Below are 20335 nucleotides of genomic sequence, written 5' to 3'. Positions count from 1 at the left end.
AGGGCCCAGGCCAGCCCCCATTGAGGGCAAGGAGGGGGTGCTACCCAGCCCTCCTCTGCTCCCATCTCCACTCCGGCCCCAGTCCCAGCCACAGATCCGGCTCTGGCTTCAGCCACTGGCTCCCAGCTGGAGCTCTGCTCCTCTCCACAACCCCAGGCTTCTGCCCCTGACCATAGGCCTGCTCCTGATCGCAGCTCTGCTCCTGGCTGAGGCTCCAGTTGCACTGCCTGCCCTGACCCTGGTCCCAACTCCCAACCATGGACCCCTGGGGGGCATAGACAAAAAACTTTGGGGATCGCTGCCCCAACATATTTGAACACTGTTGTCAAATCCCTATCCCCCACCCATCAGTATTCTTTTCTCAAGAATAACCATGGCCAGCTTTTTTTATCTTTCTTCATAGGTCAGGTTTTTTGACCTCTTATCATTTTTGTTGCTCATTTGGACTCTCTCCAATTTGTGCACATTGTAAGTTGTGGCATCCAGAACTAGACACAGTGCTCCAGCTGAGACATCACCAGTAGGTGGAACAGTTAGTTCCTGTGTCTTACATACAACACTTCTGTTAATACACCTGTTGTGGGGGCGGGGGTAGTTTTGTCCAAGGCCAGCAGTATGTCCTAGTGGCAATACTCCAAGGCTGTGTTGCCCAGTGGCAAGAGTCAGTGGCTGCCTTGCCTAGCAGCCAGAGTCAGTGGCAATGTTGCCCAACAGTGAGAATCAGTGGCCACCTTGCCTAGCATTTGGAATCAGTGTCAGTGTCGCCCAGTGGCAAGTCAATGGCTGGGGGTGAGTGAACCTGGATCCACCGTGGTCCACTGGGTTCCAACGCAGGGCCCTTCAAAATAATGGTCTCAATATGTGGCCTAGGGGTGGGCACCTTTACACCTGTTTCCTGGGTGACTTCCCGCCCCTGCTTCTTTTCCCCCATCTGTGCCACGAGTCTGTCTTCGGGACCCCCTTGGAGTCCTCTTGGAGGGGAGCATCTTCCCCTCTCTGCAGTGACTCAGCCCTGGTGGTTTAAATTTTTTAAGTACACCGGAAGCAAGAAGCCTGCTAAACAACCAGTGGAGCCACTGGACGATTGAGATGCTAAAGGAGCATTCGAGGACGATAAGGCCATTGCAGAGAACCTAAATGAATTACTTGCATCGGTCTTCACATCTGAGAATGTGAAGAAGATTCCCAAAGCTGAGCCATTCTTTTTAGGTGACAAATCTGAGGAACTGTCACAGATCGAGATGTCATTAGAGAAGGTTTTGGAACTAATTGTTAAATTAAACAGTAATAAGTCACCAGGACCAGATGGTATTCACCTGAGTTCTGAAGGAACTCAAATGTGAAATTGCGGAACTATTAACTGTAGCTACACCTGTACCCCGATATAACATGACCCGCTATAACACGAATTTGGCTATAATGCGATAAAGTGGAGCTTCGGGGCGGGCGGGGCTGCGTGCTTCGGCGGATCAAAGCAAGTTCGATATAACATGGTTTCACCTATAACGCAGTAAGATTTTTTGTCTCCCGAGGACAGCGTTATATCGGGGTAGAGGTGTATCCAGTATCAAGGGATAGCCGTGTTAGTCTGTATCCACAAAAACAACAAGGAGTCCGATGACACCTTAAAGACTAACAGATTTATTTGGGCATAAGCTTTCTTGGTTAAAAAAACCTCACTTCTTCCTAAGTAAAAAAACCTCACTTCTTCTGAAGAAGTGAGGTTTTTTACCCACGAAAGCTTATGCCCAAATAAATCTGTTAGTCTTTAAGGTGCCACCGGACTCCTTGTTGTTTTTAAGTGTAGTGTGTAACTTGTAATTTAAATCAGTTTCTGTACCATATGACTGGAGGATAGCTAATGTGAAGCCAATTTTTAAAAAAAACTCCAGAGTTGACCCCAACAATTACAGGCTGGTATGTCTGACTTCAGTACCAGGCAAACTGGTTGAAACTATAGTAAAGAATAAAATTGTCAGACACATAGATGAAAGTAATTTGTTGGGGAAGAGTCAACATGGTTTTTGTAAAAGGAAATCATGCTTCCCCAACCTACTACAATTCTTTCAGGAGGTCAACAAGCATGTGGACAAGGGGGATTCAGTGGATAATAGTGTATTTAGATTTTCAGAAAGCCTTTGACAAAGTCCCTCACCAAAGGCTCTTCAGCAAAGTAAGCAGTCATGGGATAAGAGAGAAGGTCCTTTCACGGATTAGTAACTGGTTAAAAGATAGGAAACAAAGGGTAGGAATAAATGGTCACTTTTCAGAATGGAGATAGGTAAATAGTGGTGTCCCCCAGCAGTCTGTACTGGGACCAATCCTATTCAACATATTCATAAATGATCTGGAAAAAGGGGTAAACAATGAGGTGGCAAAATTTGCAGATGATACAAAGCTACACAAGGTAGTAAAGTCCCAGGCAGACTGTAAAGAGCTACCAAAGGATCTCTCAAAACTGGGTGACTGGGCAACAAAATGGAAGATGAAATTCAGTGTTGATAAATGCAAAGTAATGCAGATTGGAAAATATAATCCCAACTATACATGTACAATGATGGGGTCTAACTTAGCTGTTACTACTCAAGAAGGAGCTCTTGAAGTTATTGTGGATAGTTCTCTGAAAACATCCACTCAATGTGCAGTGGCAGTCAAAAAAGCGAACAGAATATTGGGAATCATTAAGAAAGAGATAGATAATAGGACAGAAAATATCATATTGCCTCTATATGAATTCATGGTACACCCACATCTTGAATATTGCATGTAGATGTGATCGCCCTATCTCAAAAAAGATATATTGGAATTGGAAAAGGTACAGAAAAGAGCAGCAAAAATGATTAGGAATATAGAACAGCTGCCATATTAGGAGAGATAAATAAGACTGGGACTTTTCAGCTTGGAAAACAGATGACTAAGGGGGGATATGATAGAGGTCTATAAAATCATGACTGGTGTGGAGAAAGTAAATAAGGAAATGTTATTTACCTTCTCATAACACAAGAACTAGGGGGTCACCAAATGAAATTAATAGGCAGCAGGTTTAAAACAAACAAAAAGAAGTATTTTTTCACACAATGCACAGTCAACGTGTCAAACTCCTTGCCAGAGAATGTTGTGAAGGCCAAGACTATAACAGTTCAAAAAAGAACTAGCTACATTAATGTGGGATAGGTCCATCAATGGCTATTAGCCAGGGTGGGCAGAGATGATGTCCCTAGTCTGTCTTTGCCAGAGCCTGAGAGTGGGCGACAAGGAATGGCTCATTTGATGATTGCCTATTCTATTCATTCCCTCTGGGGCGCCTGGCATTGACTGCTGCTGGAAGACAGGATAGTGGGCTAGATGGACCTTTGATTTGACCCAGTATGGCTGTTCTTATGGTTAAAAGGCCTTTGGCAGCTTGACTGTGAGACCCACTCCCAGTCATCTACTGCTTCTGCTATATCCATATTTAAGCCAGTGGCCATCTAAGCTAGGCCTAAGGAAATTAGGTTGGTTTAGCATGATTTGTTGTATTACTTAGCACTTACAAATTGTTTAATAATTTGTTCCAGTATCTTTCCAGGTATTGAAGTTAGGCGCTGCCTCCACGTGCCCTCACCCCAAAGTGCCCCCACCTGGTTCAATGCAGTATAATCAGACATTATCCCTTATTTGTGTATTTTGATATTAAATTAAGTTTATTTTATGTTGCCCCCAAATTTTCAATGTGATGCAGATTTGTATATTGCAAGTTCATAACTGCATCATAGAACAATAACTATGCAGTAATTTACACAGCCACATAATCACATTGTACTTGCTTACAGATTTCAAAACTCCAACTTACTGAAAAGGATGGGGCCTTGAGTATCTCTTTAATCTTTACTACCAGTAAATAGTTACATTGGATTTTTGTGTTGGGGTTATTTAGAAGTTTGGTTTTAATTGAGCCTCACCATTTAGTATTGGTCTGCTGGATTTCTACTAAATACATTAGGAAATACATATTGGGCCACCCATTGCCCACCCCCTTCCTCCACATAAAAAAAAACAGCATAATGAAAATTCCTGTTGTAGCTATGAGAGCAAAAAGTCAGTAAGACCCTCCATTGGCCTGTGATCAAGAGGCCCAGGTTTTAAAGGAAATGACTGACCTTGTTGTAGTCCAAAAGACCAAGTGTGTTCATTACAGATATATGCAATTAAAAAAATATTAAGTGCCTCATATTGTTAAAATCTGCTTTTAATGACTGTAGTGAAATGGTGAAATTAGCAGATGAAAACAAGACTTCATTGGCCTTTCTGTTCTTGCATTCTGCTTGACTTTCACTGTGTTACTCATAGATAAATAATGAGCTGCAAAAAAGAGAAAGAGATGAACTTGAGTCAGAATTCGGTCGTTTTATAGCACTATGCAAGGGTTGGTTCTCTGCGTATACCTCATAAATTGAGGCTGAAAATGGTCTGGCATTCAAAGTGGATTGGTTTAAGCCAAAGTGATTTTAAATCACCAATTTTAATCATGATTTAAAGAAGCAAGCAGGAAGACTTGATTTCTTCTTTGAGTTGTGGTCCCTATTGTATTCCATTACAAGCTACACACGCACACCATGTGCCAGAAGCCAAAGAATTGGGAAGTAGTCTGTCCGTCCACACATGCACCCTGGCTCACCTCGTGCCTTCAACCAAGGAGGTAAAGGACAGGGCGGACCAACAGTCTCTGCAGTTCCTTCTCACCACCACATGGTCTGGGTTGGAACCGTCAGTGTCTGCAGCTTCGGCTTCATTCTACAAAATAAGAATAATCTAGTTTGTAAATAATTTAACAGTTTTAATAGTTTGTACCATTTAGCATTAGATTATTCTCCTGAGGGCACCCTCTCTTCCCCCCATACCCGATTCAGGTAGCAGCTACACCCAGGACTTTGGTCTTCAAATTCTGTGCTTCCTACCTGCAGTCCTTCTCAGTCAAAGACAACCACCAGTGCTCCCTGGGGAATCTCACATTGCAGCAAGATTCACTATCTGCTGATCATTCCCCAGCCATACCAAAGGAGGGCAGGAACTTCATCTCTGCAAATACTTAATGAAGAAGGCCATGAGGCCCCAGTCGGACCCAGGCCAGGGAACCCCTCTGTGTATCGGCCTGATTCAGCAAGGAATGAGCCTCCTGCTGTGACATCTGACTCTGGTGTGGGAGAATCTATCCCCACAAACCTCGTGGTGGAGTGTTGTCAGGAAGGTAAGATGCACTCTCATAAGCACGAGACTAAGTGTTCCTCAAAGTCCACTTCAGAGAAATCAGACTAATCCAGCCAGTGTGCATCTAGCTTAAGTACCGAAGACAAGGGGAAGCAAGGTCTGGAGAAGGGTCTAGAAATCACAACTACATTAAAAAGGCAAAAAGAAAAGCAACAGGGCAGTCTGCACAATGACTTTGATTCCTGTATACAAATATAAGGAGTGTGGACGGGAAGTCGTGATTGTTATAAGCATAAGTCCCAATTTTGAACCTTAGCGTCCAAAATGTGGGTGCCTGCATGAACCCTCCAAGCTTAATTACCAGCTTGGATCTGATAGTGCTGCCACCAGCCCAGATTCCAGTGTCTGGCGCACTCTGGTCTCCCCAAAACCTCCCCAAAACCTCTGGTCTACCCAAAACCTTGGGGGACCCCAAGACTCAGATGCCCTGAGTCTACAACAGAGGGAAATAACCCCCTTCCCTTGTCTCTTCTTTATTTCCTCCCCAGACTTCCCCTCCCTGGATGGCCCTGGATGATCACCCTATTTCAATTCCTTGAAATGCAAAACAGAGAAATCCAGTTTCTTTCACCCTCAATCAGAGTCCCTGCAAAGGTAAGCTTTGCAACTCTGACACAAAGAGATTTTCCCTTCCCCCCTGTTTCCTTCCTCCCCACCAATTCCCTGGTGAGTTTTAACTGGGAAAAAATCCAACAGGTCTTAAAAAGAAAGCTTTATATAAAAAGAAAGAAAAAGACACAAAAATGATCTCTGTGTCAAGTTGATAATATACAGGGTATTTGGCTTAAAGAAAAATGAATAAACAGCCTTATCCAAAAAGAAATACAATTTAAACCATTCCAGCAAACTACACAGATGTAAATACAAAAACAATATAAAAACCTATTGTCTTCTAACTTTGTACTTACACTTGGAAACAGAAGATTAGAAAATCTGAAGGTAGAGAGATCCTCTCTCAGAGCCGAGAGAGCACTAGAGCAGAGACACAGACAAAAGACACACACCCAAAAATTCCCTCCCTGAGCTTTGAAAAATCCGGTTTCCTGATTGGTCCTCTGGTCAGGTGTGTGGTTCCCTTTGTTAACCCTTTACAGGTAAAAGAAACATTAACCCTTAGCTATCTGTTTATGACAGTGATATATGAGGAAAATTATGACTTCGTTGGCATCACAGAGACTTGGTGGGACAAGGCCCAGGATTGGAGCACCTGCATTGAGGGAGATAGCTTGTACCAAAAGGATAGGTATGGGAAAAAAGGAGCAGGTGTTGCACTGTACATCAAGAATGTATACGCTTTTTCTGAGGTCCAAGGTGAAGTGAGCAACAGACCTTATGGGAGTCTCTGAGGGAGAATAACAAGGGAAAAAAACAGTAGAGATGTTACGATGGGGGTCTATTATAGACCACCAAATCAGAAAGAGGAAGTGGATGAGTCATTCTACAAACATGTAACAAGATTAGCTAACACACATGAGCTAGTATTAGTGGGGGGATTTTAACTTCCCCGATATCTGCTGGAAGACTGTTGCAGCAAAACATAATATGTCCTGCAAATTCTTAGCATGTGTAGGGGAGAGCTTTCTGTTGATACGTGGGCTTCCTCTTTCTCCATGGACAGGGCCATCATTACGGACACATCCCTATTAGGTGGGGCAGCCCACATGAACTGTCACACAGCACAGGGTGTTTGGACATCTTGAGAGGCCAGGATGCACATCAATATTATGGAGTTGTGAGCAGTATGGAAAGCATGCAAGTCCTTTTTTCAATTCATCCACTCTCACCATGTCCTTACAATGTCTGACAATGTTACGACTGTCTCCAGTAGTAGAAAGGACTTTATTAGAAAATGTTACGTAGCTAAATGGAAGCGCTTCTTGGGTACAACAAAGAGGCATTCTTCCTGAGACTACAGATATTCCTCTCATCTTGGACTATATCCTATCTTTGAAGACATCAAGTTTGTCCATCAGCTCCTGGAGAGTCCACTTGGCGCTGATCAGTGCATACCATCCACCTTCTCAGGGCTACTTGGTCTTCACACATCCACTGACTGATAGATTCTGGAAAGGCCTAATTGAACCTTCCCACCTACACAGAAGCCTACTCCCTAGTGGGACCTGAACCTTGTTCTCTCAATACTCACAAGATTCACCCCTAAAGTAGTTTCAGAATTTCACCTTAACCAATCCATTACTTATTTGTGTTTTTTAATTTTTTTTTAATAATGGAGATATCCTATCTCCAAGAACTGGAAGGGACCTTGAAAGGTCATTGAGTCCAGTCCCCTGCCTTCACTAGCAGGACCAAGTACTGATTTTTGCCCCAGATCCCTAAATGGTCCCCTCAAGGATTGAACTCACAACCCTGGGTTTAACAGGCCAATGCTCAAACTACTGAGCTACCGCTCCCCAAAATCCACACAGTTCAACAGAGGAATGAAGACACCACTCCCTTGATGTTCAGCAGGCCTTGGTTTTCTACCTACAGAGAACAGAACCAACCAGGAAATCTCCAAGACTGTCAGTATAGCAGAAAGAGTCAGGGCATACCATCTCCACCCAGAGAATCTCCAAATGGTTCTCTGGGTGTATTCTACACTGTCAGCTTTCGAACCTCCCCCCATGTCCACCACATGAGCTCATTCCACAAGAGCACAAGCAACAACTGTGGCATCTCTTCAGGAAGTATCGCTCCTGGACATCTGTGAAGCTCCTTTCACACATTTGCAAGACATTATACCCTGGTGCAAGATTCTTCTGCTGATGCCTCCTTTGGGACATTGGTATTCTGTTCAGCCCTACTGCCTACATCCGTGTGCCCACTTCCTACTTAGGTACTGCTGGTCAATCACCCACAATAGGAATACAATAGGGGCCATCACTCAAAAAAGAAGAGGAGGTTGCTTACCTATAACTGTAGGTGCTTTGAGATGTGTGGTCCCTATCTATATTCCATTACTCATCCTACTCCTTCGAGTGCTTCTTCATGTGTATACCACAGTAGGTGTGCGTGCTCGCCACGTCCATCGACGCCGGAAGTTTTTCCCTTAGTAGTACCCGTAGCGGGAGTGCTGCTGCGACCCCTGGAATGGCGCCGCTATAGTGCGCTATAAGGGGAGCTGCACGCTCCTCCAACCCTCAGTTCCTTCTTGCCGCCAGTGATGGTGCATTGCAACTACTCGCTCCAGCTTTGCTGCAGCTCATCTCAAATCTCGTTCGTTGTTCAGTAGTACCTGTATCAATTAGTTAGTAAAAGTTCTAGTTTAGTTAGTTATTCTTCAGGCCGAGGCATGCCCCGGGCCCCAGAGTTTAAATCGTGCAAGTCTTGCAGGGGTTCGATGCCTAGGAGTGATCCGCACACTGACTGTCTCTGCTGCCTGGGCAAATCTCACATCAGCGACTGCTGTAAAATCTGCAGGTCCTTCAAACCCAGGGTGAAAAAAGAGAGAGACATTAGACTTTGGGCCCTTCTCGTGGAGTTGGCACTGCCTCCTACCCTGGTGCGCCGAGCAGAACTGGCACTGGGTACTTTGTCTTCGGCACGTGGTGATCCCCCAGTACCTTCTGGTGGCCGGCACCACTGTCTGTCAAAAAAGCAGAGGAAGGCTTTGTCGTCTCAGAAGTGTAGAGAGAAGGCATGGGGGGAGGCTAGACCCATATCGGGCAGCCCCAGTTCCCCCCTGGGTTCTAGAGCTCTGACTCAGGTCGAGTGGAGCAGTCTGGTTGTGTCGACTCAGACCTCTCAAGCTAAAGTCCACATGCCTTTGACACCGGAGGCCCTGCAGGCGGCCAAAGATGATATGACCTTGCAGGTGCCCGGTGCACCACCGGCACCCAGACCCCACTCTAGAGGCAAGCCACCACTGGGGTCTCATCAGCTGACACCGACCTGATGCAGATCCCAGTCAGGAGACCACTCTCAGGACTGCTCGTCACCCAGTATCCTGTCGGGACACAGCCCCCAGCCTCCACCCTTGTCACCCTCCAAGTTCTCTTGTAGGGTGCCGTCGGAGCACAGTTTTAGACACCACTCCATGCCAAGTACAGAATATCGGCGGGACAGGTGCTGACGCCGTAGATGCTCCCGCTCTCAGCGTAGCTACTGGAACCGCTCCCGGCATGGACGCCGTTGCTGGTCACACTCCAGCTCTCACGCATTGAGGCACCGCACCCACCGCTCCTGGTGGGGATCGCGAGCTCTGCATTGTCACAGATCCAGGCATCAAAGCATCTCGAGGAGTAGCAGCTCGAGGCAGTACCGTTCCTCGACGTCAGAGTCCTGGCCCCGTGGCAGAAGCCATGTTCGGTACCACCACACGTACCACTCGCACAGCACCGACAGGTCATTGGTAACCCAGACCTTGACCACACACAGCGCCCTATTCTCTAGCCAGGCCAACCCGACCAGCTGGTGTCATCGGTGCCGTACCAGAGCCAATGGCAGGGACCCCCATGGAAGAGCCAGTGGTGCCAGTGGACCTCCTGGCCTCCCGTGCACGCCCAGCAAGGACCTCGGTCGATAGCGAGAGCATCGGAGGCTCCGTCAGTTGTGCTGTCCAGACCTCCAAGGGATAGATCGGCGGGTCACGGCTTTTCAGCACCACACGAGGAGTCGGATCAAGAGGTGGACCCCGTGGCACCGGCCAAGGTGCAGAGCCCAGTGCCAGCCCCCTCCCCCGCACCGGATGACAAGATCGCAGCTTCGCCCCCCTTCGTACCACAGGAGGACTTCAGGGCCTATCAGGAGCTGCTAAAGCGAGTAGCATCCAGTCTCCATCTCCAAGCTGAGGAGATGGAGGGACCCTCAGATTCGCTGTTTAACATGCACTCATCCTCAGCACCGGGCAGAGTGGCCCTCCCACTCCATGAAGGGGTGGCCAACATCTCCAGTGCCCTCTGGCAAACACCAGCCTCCCTGGCCCCGATATCAAAAAAGGTGGAGCACAACTACTTGGTGCTCTATACTCACCCAGCCCCCAACTCCCTAGTGGTGAATCTGTGAACCACAGGGCAAGACAAGGCCAACCAGGATCCACACCCAAGAATAAAGACTCCAAAAGACTGGACTCGTTTGGCAGAAAACTTTATTTGTCCGCCAGCTTCCAGCTCTGTGTAGCCAACCACCAGACCTTCCTCAGTTGATATGAGTTTAACTTGTGGGGATCACTGCCAAAATTTGAGCCCTCCCTTCTGGAGCATGAAAAGAAGGAATTAAAGTCGCTGGTGGAGGAGGGCGCCACTGCTGCAAAGGCTGCTTTGCAGACAGCGTCGGATACAGCTGCTCAATCCATGGTCTTGGCAGTGTCCATGTGCAGGGCATCGTGGCTACTGCTATCCAAGCTCTTCGCGGAGGCACAGTCCACGATGCAGAATCTTCCCTTTGATGGCAAGGGCCTGTTCACGGAACAAACAGACGTGAGGCTCCACATCATGAAGGACTCACGTACCCCCTTCAAACCCTTGGGTTCTACGTCCCACCCAAGCAAAAGCCTAAGGTACAACCCTCCATCCTTGCGCCCCAGACGAGATACGAGGCTGCCTACAAGAGGTCCAAAACTCAGAAGAGGTGACCTCAGAGGCAGTCTCTCTCTGCCCGGCAGCCTGGGCCCTCCAGGGGCATGCAGCAGGGCAAGAGATGGTTTTTGATTGGTTGCGGGAGGGTACCCCGGTGACCCCTGAAAGGACCCTCCCACCAATAAAGTTAGTTTTCAGCAACAGCTTGTGTGTGTTCCTTGTGGAATGGTCTTGAATAACATCGGACCAATCGGTCCTCAGCACCATTTGCCAGGATTATACACTACAATTTCCCTCACGCCCGCCCTCCCTTGGATGGCATGGGGGACAGGTCACATTTACCCCTGCTACAGCAGGAAGTGGGTCAGCTCCTCAGCCTGGAAAAAGTAAAAACAGACAAGGCACATGTCCTTTTGATTGCCCCAGCATGGTTCCAACAGCATTGGTACGGGACCCTCCTGGGCTTACTCGTGGCCCCTCCCCGGCCATTGCCGCACCACCCAGACCTTCTCTCCCAGGACCAGGGCCACCTCCTCCACCTCAGTCTGGCCAGCCTCCATCTGACAGTGTGGCTGATCAGTGGCTGGATGCAGAGGAGAGAACATGTTCGGAGGGGGTTAGGCATGTCCTCCTCAAAATTAGGAGACCATCCACGCACCAAGCCTACTTGGCAAAGTGGCCCCAATTCTCCTGGTGGGCAGGCGAGCAGGGTGTTTCCCCAACGTCTGCCCCACTCCAACTTATTCTTGAGTCCCTGCTTCACCTTAGAACTCAAGGCCTGGCCCCTTCCTCTGTCAGGGTGCACCTGGCAGCTATTTCGGCGTTCCATCTGCCAATCCAGGGCTGCTCGGTTTTCTCTCATGCCATGACCGGGTATTTCCTGAAGAGGCTAGATCGGTCCTTCCCTTATGTTAGGACCTCTGTCTCTCAGTGGGATCTAAATTTGGTGCTATCCCGCCTTACGGGACCCCCGTTCGAACCCCTGGCCACATGCTCGTGATCTCAGCTTTCCTGGAAGGTGGTCTTCCCCATGGCCATCACGTCAGCCTGGCAGGTCTTGGAGCTCAGGGCCCTGATTTGTGACCCCCTGTACACTGTCTTTCACAAGGACACGGTTCAGCTCCGCCCACACCCTGCATTCCTCCCCAAGGTGATCTCCGTCTTTCACATGAGCCAAGACATTCTTACCTGTCCTCTGGCTTAAGCCACATACCTCTAATGAAAAGCGCCGCCTCCATATGCTCGACATGCGCAGGGCTCTGGCCTTTTATCTAGATCGGACTAAGTCATTCCGCAGGTCTTCTCAACTCTTTGTTGCTTCGTCCGAGTGCATGAGGAGCCAACCGATCTCCACCGAGAGGCTTTCCCGGTGGATTACATCGTGCATCCACACATGCTACAACCTACCAGGGGTCCCCCCCCCCCACCTATTGTAAGGGCTCACTCGACAAGGGCTAAGGCCTCGTCGGCTGCCTTTGTGGCCCATGTCCCTATCCAGGACATCTCTAGGGCCGCTGCCTGGTCCTCAGTGTACACATTCACATCGCACTATGCAATCGTCTCCCACATCAGGGATGATGCTGTTTTTGATAGGGCTGTGCACCAGTCAGGGAATCTGTGAACTCCTACTCACCTCCATTAGACACAGCTTGTAATCACCTACTGTGAAATACACATGAGCAAGCACTCAAAGAAGAAAGGACAGTTACCTGTTCCGTAACTCCACTGTCGGAGTTGGTCCGGCAAGAAGGAACTGAGGGTGGGGGGAGCCTGTGGCTCCCCTTACAATGCACTATAGCAGCACCACTCCAGGGGTTGCAGCAACGCTCCCTCTACGAGTACTGCTGAGGGAAAAACTTCCAGCACTGGTGGACATGGCGAGCATGCACACCTACTGTGGAATAGACATGAGCAACACATCTTGAAGAATGCCAGTTATGGAACAGGTAACTGTCCTTTCCCCTGTGCTTTGGATCTTATATGATTTACATTAGAGAAGGAACTGGAGAGATCGGTCCATCACACCCTTTATCCCTCCAGTCGGTGGCATGAGGTGAACCAGGGTGCACGTATGGACCAACAAACACTACTTTCAAATTCTCTGGTTCCAGGCACATGCGTAATCCATGGTTTAATACAGATAGGGACCACACATCTCAAAGAGCCACCAGTTCTAGGTAAGTAACCGCCTCTTTAAATCAGAAATTTTAATCCTGTTTTGCATTTATACTTTTTTGTTATTTTCCTAATGAGAGGAAAAGTTTGAGTCTTGTTGTTTGATAACCATTAAAACGTTGATTTGCAACTAAATATTGCCTTTACATTAATTTGGTACTTTTTGCCAGTCAGGAGGATACAGTATATCTATACGCATTTATTTAAGAAATTATATACCTTACCACATATTTATTCAGATTCTTAATTTTTCCATTTTTTATGATGACAGAAATTGGTGAATGGTGCATTTCTTATTTACTAGAGGATTATTTGTTTACTCCAGATTTGTCATGCTCTATTTTGATAGAAATTGGAATTCAATTAAAATGCAAATAGCAGTATTTTTTAAAATGGTTTAAAACTACTTTAAATGCAGGATACGTAAGAAAAAAATGTTTATGAAAACATGATTTGCATTTAAAACTGACTTCTTAAACAAAGTATTTTCTGTAATTAATGAATTTAACTCATTGTTTCAGGTCACCATGGCCAGGATTCTCAAACTAATTAAATAAACTGAAGAAAATATTCTTTCTGCTCCTGCAAAGCAGGCTACTGCTGTCAAAAACTGGATTTGTCAAAAACTTTGGCAGGAAATGTACTTTTTGAATATTATTTTTATGTAATTTAAATCATTTTAATAACTTTAATAGACTATGAGAGTTGGAAGGGACCTCAGGAGGTCATCTAGTCCAACCTCCTGCTCAAAGCAGGACTGATCCCCAGACAGATTTTTACCCCAATCCCTAAATGGCCCCCTCAAGGACTGAACTCACAACACTGGGTTTAGCAGGCCACTGCTCAAACCACTGAGCTATCCCTCCCCCCACTGAGCTATTGTCATAATTTCAAATGTAATTTGAAATGTTTAGTTTTTGAAGTATTTTTAATTAAAATTTAAAAAAAATCACATTTAAATACAAATCTGAGTTTTTTAATTTTTTTAAAAATCATTGATTTTTATCCAGCCTGCTAAACTGTGTTTTCCTTTAAAGACCTCCATTAGAATGATCCCTTGGGAAACTGGAATAAAATGAGGGCAGGGTAGAGAATATGGTGACATATATTCGAGAAAGTGTTTCTTGTATTTGTTAAGTTTGTCATCTAGATACTACACTGACAGATTTCTTAGAAAGAGACAGTTTGCCATTAAAATGTCAGCATTTATCATCAGTTTCCACATAGTGATATTTGAGGTACTAGAATTACTTTTTTTTCTTAAGTAAAAGAAAACCGTGCAGGATCTCAAATAACTCTTGTGTGGAAACAAGTGGTAAATGTTTTCTTTTTAATGAGATGTTCCAGAAACGGACTCTTTGTAAGTAAAGTCAGATTTATTTCTCAAGTTAAGTAAACCTTTGAATAGTTGAAACTATAAATCAAGCATCTAAAACTTCCTAGAAAAATGTTAAGTTTGATGGCATTGCCTTAAGAAATGTCAGGGAAATTATATGAATAAAAATGCATCTGTCCTTACTGTGGCTAAAAATATGTGTAGTTTGGGAAAATATGCCTAGATCTGACTTTTCCTGACCTTCTGTGGCGTCTAACTAACTGCTCAGAGTATTCAAGCAGCTGTACTGAGAGAAGGTCAAAAATATCTCTTGATTTACTCCATCTATGGGTTGGTCTTCCCATTGTAAAAACAAAGACGTTTTTGTGAGTTATTTATACTCTTTGCTTTCAGCAGTTTAAAACTTCCCAGTGGCATTTCCATTTTATATTCATTTTTTCTAGTGGGGAGTCTAAGGCATCCAAGTACGAGCTCTTTTTCATGTGATCAGTCTTGAGCTAGAATGGTCCCAGGATGTTTTGGTAAGGGGGTCGACGCCTCTTTATGGCAAAGACTTAGAAATATCTCACTGGACTGAATTGCAGTCATGAGGCAAGAGGCTTAGCCTATGTTATGTAAAACACATCATTTATGTCTATGTGTGGCATTCCCACTCCCATCTTTTGAACTTAGGCCTGGTCTATACTGGGGTGCGGGGGCAGAAAGGGAATCGGTCTAAATTACACAACTTCAGCTACGTGAATAGCTTGATTAGTCGACATACTTGAACCTACTCACTGCGGTGTCTTCACTGCGATGAGTTGACTGCTGCGCTCCCCCGTCAACTCTGCCTGCGCTTCTCGCGGCGGTGGAGTACAGGAGTCGACGGGAGAACACTCGGGGATTGATTTATCACATCTAGACTAGACACGATAAATTGACCCCCGCTAGATGGATTGCTGCCCACCAATCCAGCGAGTAGTATAGACATACCCTTAGTAAATATTAGTTACTCAGATAGCAAGATGATGAATGTGACACATAGCTAGACAGGCAGACAAGATGAGAATTTTAGATTCCCTTTTTGGGGTTAGGAGCTGGGTGTTCCACAACATTAAACCTGTGGCACAAATTTTTGACATCATCCTTGTCTAAACGTCTGATGTGTCTCCATTCCATTTGCTAGTATTAGAGAAGCAGCCCACTGTATCAAAGACTCTGTTACAAACCTCTCCAAGTATATTACACACAAAGCATTCACTTTTGTAACTTAGAGACATGGCACGTGTCTTAAAATCATCATCTGCTATTCATCGTTATGGGCATACAGAGGCTGATTTCTCAAGCTGCTCAGCGATGAACCTGGTCCTAAACGCAAAGCTACTGGTGGTTTTTGATAGTTTCAGGAAGGGAGTTTTTTTTTTTTTTAAACTTGTGATTTCCTTGCTCTTGATAAAGGAAGAAGGGAATAGGAGGATTTTCTCGCTACATTCCATCTGTTGGGCTACCCTAGCTAAAGTTTTTTGTTTCTGCAACAGTTGTATAAGAATTGCTATTAAGAAGTTTTTTATCTGATTTTCCATAGTATATTTTTGTTCTGACATTTGTGTGTTTTACTTCAGCAGTGATGGATTAAAATAACAGCAGCATATTTTAAATCAGACTAGATTAGCTATTTTCTGTTTTCAGCTGAAAGAGAAACAGCAGAGTTTTAGTGTCCAGTCAAGCAGAATTTATTCTTGTAATAAGCAAGAAAGTTCCCAGATTAGAAAGGACTACTGCAACTGATCTCATCCCTTGCATGTGTAATTCTGAATGGTTTAGCGGACTAAACCAGGAGGTTAAAACTTTGTATGAGCTTCCTTATTAGAAACTCCTGCATGGTAGTAAACACAGGGGAATTGCTCCTTTACAAGATTGATTAGCTCGTCATTCTGGAGAGGTTGATACGAAAACAATCAGACCTACTCAGAACTCTGAAGAATCTATGTAGCATGCAGCTCTAGCAAATTTTTAACTCCTATTTGAAAGCTGCATTCTAAGTATTTTTAAAATGGCAAATATCCAAGATTAATAATCCACATAGCAGAACTGGGAGGAGGCTGCTGTGGAGACAGCAGTATTATGTTGAGCTTCAAATAGTCTGTGATAGTCAGAACAGTGGTAAGTAGCAAGTTAGTTTTACTACTGTTTTGTATTTTGATGAAATTGTATCCTATGGCCTCAATAGTAAGAGTCTGAGTAAATATCATCACATTTCTGTTTGGCTGAATTAGTCTGTTAAATGTGTTCCTAGTTACTCTGAAATGTAATAAGTCATAGTATTTAAGATTTTCTTTTTTTAATTTGTCGATAGAACTGAAAGATTTTTATGCTTCCATGAAGATTTTATCTGCAGTTTGTTTTATACCTTTGCAGAGATGCAACAGAATATTTCCATATGAAAAATAAATGTTTGCAAGTATGTGCTTGATTAATTGCCTCTTGAGATTTCTCAGCATAATTATGCCTTGTTGCGCTAGATCAAAAGAAATGTTCACATGTGAAAAACTCTTCTACAACATCACCCATAATTTTCTAAAAATGTCTTTCAGTACCATATGTCTTTGCATATAAAGATTGTTGTGTTTCAACTGCTAATTTTGCAAAGGTATTTTCCCCTAGTATTAGTTTTAGGAAACCTAACCAGCCCTCTCCCTATTTAAAAGCAGTCTTATTTGCCTTGTAAATTCCTGACCGTCTGCCGGCTGAGATCCATTAATCTGGGAGGTTGAAAGAAATTTGGAGATAGCATCTATTAGACACTGAACCAGAATATTACTTATCTTCAGTGTAACATTTATTTCTCCTTAGTACAATACTGGAGGAAGAGAAGCTGCAGCAAGAAGAACGAATGAGAATGGAATCAAGGCGGCAAGTCACAGTGTCCTGGGATTCAGGAGGATCAGATGAAGCCCCTCCCAAGGTAGCTAACTTTTTTTTTAACATAGTTTACATTCAACAATATTATTATTTTATTCCATTAACCTGTTAAATATTGTTCAGTCATGAGAGAAGGCTCCCTCCTCTTGCCCTGTTTGGTGATCTGCTGCTAATGATAACACTTAACTAATTGTATACTGTTTCAGATGGATTTCACTTTAAGGACCCAGCCTTCCATAGGCTGAGTTAGTAGAGCTGATTTGTATTGCAGTTTTGTGGTGTTGAGTCAGAGTGTTAGCCAGTACTGTACTTAACTTTTCTCTTGTTTCTCTCTTTTCTCATGGTCATGTAACTTGAAAAAGACTAGAATAGTTTGCCATTAAATTGTTTTGCCTAGGGCTAAACATTTTCTCCCTTTCTTTGTCTCTATTATTTCTCGTAAATTAATAGCTAGTGAGATCCCTGACAATCATAAAGTAAAGGTTATACCATAATAGTGAGTGGATAGAAATGAGTTCATTACATTTTTACTTTATTCTGAAGAGACTGTTACAATTCCTCTCTGAAGATTTCCCTTTTATAATTTAAAGGATCCTTAAGTATTTTTTTTGTATGTTCATTGGTATGTCTCTCTGCTATCCATCTGGACACCACTGCCGTGCAGTCTTGAAGTCTAATCCTGCAAGGTGCTGAGTAGCTCCAAAGTCCACTATCGTCAATGTCTCCTCATAGGAGCCATTGGGCACAAATATTTTGACTAGCTTCTCCTTGAGTTCAGTCACCATCCCAGTACCAAATATTGGCTGCGTCTTAACCAGCTACTTGGCCATGAAAACCTGAAACCAGCAGCTGCTGTTTCTGCCACACACATCCATAAACATTCCTGGCAAAAGGTGGGGTCTTTTTTTTTTTTTCCCCACCATCTTCAGCTTGTTGGCTGAGAGAGTTGTGAGCACCGCTTCTGCACTTTAATAGGGACAACAGGACAAGAAACATAGCCCATGGAAAAATGGTTTGAATTTTTTATTCTAAAATGAATTTAAAAAACCCCATTGACCTATTTAATCAACTAAGATTGAGGGCAAGTCTACTCTTAAATCACTGCATCAGTCCTGCTGCAGCTCTGAAGTGAAGATGTTCTTATGAGAGCTCTCCTATCTGCATAGTTAATCCACCTCCCCAAGAGGTGGTAGTTATGTTGACAGTAGAAGCTCTCGTGTTGACATACCACTATCTAAACAGGGGGTTACGGTCAGGGTAACTGTCACTCAGGGATGTGGACTTTTTACATCTCTGAGTGACGTTATTATACTGACATAGGTCTGTAATGTAGACCTGGCCTAACTTTTATGATTTAGTGCAAAAGCAAATAAATTGCATGACCCATAATAACAATGGTAGTTAATAATTTAAAACATTGTTTGATGAAGGGATTAAATTTTGCCTTCTAAGGCTTAATCTGAGTGCACTAAATGCTTTTTTAATGTAATGAATGAAGAATTACAACTGTTAGAAAAGTACATCATTAACGCCTTTGAGAACAGTGGTTTTATGAGCTTTGGGACCTGATAAAGAATGCTAATTTTAAAATCTGATACCTACGTTATTGTGCATCATTTTCTATTTGTAGGGTTTTGATCATTTCTGTTCTTGTTCAAGTTACTCTCTTTATATATGTGGCTCTATAGATGTGAAATTTAGCTGCAGAGTTAAGGCATCACTTTACACTGTTCCTTCATAAGATATTCAGGATGTGTACTGATGATCTGTAAACCAGTTAGATGAATTTTGTCAACATGGGATTTAATACTTCTTTTAAGACTTGACTCTTAGAATCCGTATTATTTCCTCATGCTGGCATTTGGTTTCTTTTTCTCTCATTGTAACAGAGGTTCAGTGCCATTATACACCTACAGTGAAGGGTTTTAGACTTCTAATTCAAAACTGGATGTATACTAGTAGACTCGCAACAAGTTTATCACAACATTAGTACTATCAAATGACATACCCCCATCTCATCCCTGTGTACAGTTAGAAACCTTGCAATCAGACAGTATTTTGCAAAATACTGTTTTCTCTGAACTTGATTCCTTCCCCACTGCACCTAGCGACACCGCCTCCTTATCTCTAAAGACGTGTAAATCTTTTGAAAGCTGATGTTGATCACATGTCCCTGGGAAGAAGTCAGCAAACTTGTCACCAATGATGAAGTAGTGGCACTGCTCTGCCTAGATGATAAAAGTATGTCGCTCTAGCAATATCTCCACCATTTAGTGGCCACAGATAGACATAATATTCAGGTTCCAGCAAAATCATACACTCTTAGATGCAATGCAGAATAGCAAGCATCTTTTCACATTACAGTGTATAATATTACCCTCTGAATTCTTTCACTTTTTCATGATTGACCAGAAGATGTACAGTTACAGGAAGTGTTGCAACTAATCCTAAAGAGGAAAGAGATCAGTTATCTGATAGCCAGCCAAGGAGTTTTGTGGCCACTTGCTAGCTGCCACCTATAGTTAATGCTGCTGTCCATTCTAATGGGAGACGTTTCTAGCTGCTTCACTAGACTGGACATGGGTTATAAAACAAGACATAAATAATCCAACTGTCTTGGAATTTAAATGTTGGTTAAAATTTGGGGCAGTTAATTACATCAACATGGACATTAACAATTAGAGCTCAGGGAGTCTCTCAGGATTATTTCTGTGAATATTATTTCCAAGAAATAATTCAGTTTGCTTTACTTGTGTTTAGACTTTACTGTGCTTTACCTGTTCTTTAGACCACTATTCTAGCAAAGGAGTTAACTGTGAGGAACATTTGCCAAAATACATGGGAAGTGTTGGCAAATATTAGCAGGAAGCCGATTACGAACCTGGAAACGTGAGCATACACACCTGAAACCTGATTTCAATTAATATGCTTTAATAGTGTGTCCTCTCAGAACCAACCCATAGTTCAGGTTATTGGAAACTCACAATCAGCTACTCTCAAAGAACCTACAGAACAAGAGTTATTAATAGAAATTGTTCAGCAAATAATTTTGAATATTAAATGTGACACTAGCCTAAACTGTTTTCAAACAGAAAAAGAGGCAAAATTCATTGAATGAATTATTCACTCGACTTTATTGTTTCCTACAATCTTTTTTTGC

The 20335-nt window shown here is 43.8% G+C and overlaps 1 protein-coding gene and 1 long non-coding RNA gene across 10 annotated transcripts in view; one reads left to right on the top strand and one right to left on the bottom strand.

The window, feature by feature from the left end:
* PTK2 (protein tyrosine kinase 2) overlaps positions 1-20335 on the top strand; it is a 405326-nt gene that overhangs the window by 335747 nt on the left and 49244 nt on the right. For all 9 annotated transcript variants that reach the window (XM_075063277.1, XM_075063281.1, XM_075063280.1 and 6 more), the window contains one exon: positions 17107-17218. In XM_075063277.1, the coding sequence (XP_074919378.1) occupies positions 17107-17218 (112 nt within the window). The remainder of the gene's footprint in view (positions 1-17106; positions 17219-20335) is intronic.
* Positions 4217-20335, bottom strand: part of LOC116838186 (uncharacterized) — a 64068-nt gene continuing 47949 nt past the window's right edge. Inside the window, exons 2-3 of the long non-coding RNA XR_004376884.2 lie at positions 4658-4773; positions 4217-4341 (exon numbers count right to left, since the gene is read on the bottom strand). This is a non-coding gene — a long non-coding RNA (uncharacterized LOC116838186). The remainder of the gene's footprint in view (positions 4342-4657; positions 4774-20335) is intronic.

Source organism: Chelonoidis abingdonii, chromosome 2 (assembly GCF_003597395.2).
Source record: "Chelonoidis abingdonii isolate Lonesome George chromosome 2, CheloAbing_2.0, whole genome shotgun sequence".
NCBI lineage: Eukaryota > Metazoa > Chordata > Testudines > Testudinidae > Chelonoidis > Chelonoidis abingdonii.
Note: the sequence above shows the minus strand (reverse complement) of the source record. Positions and strands in the feature narration are given on the sequence as shown.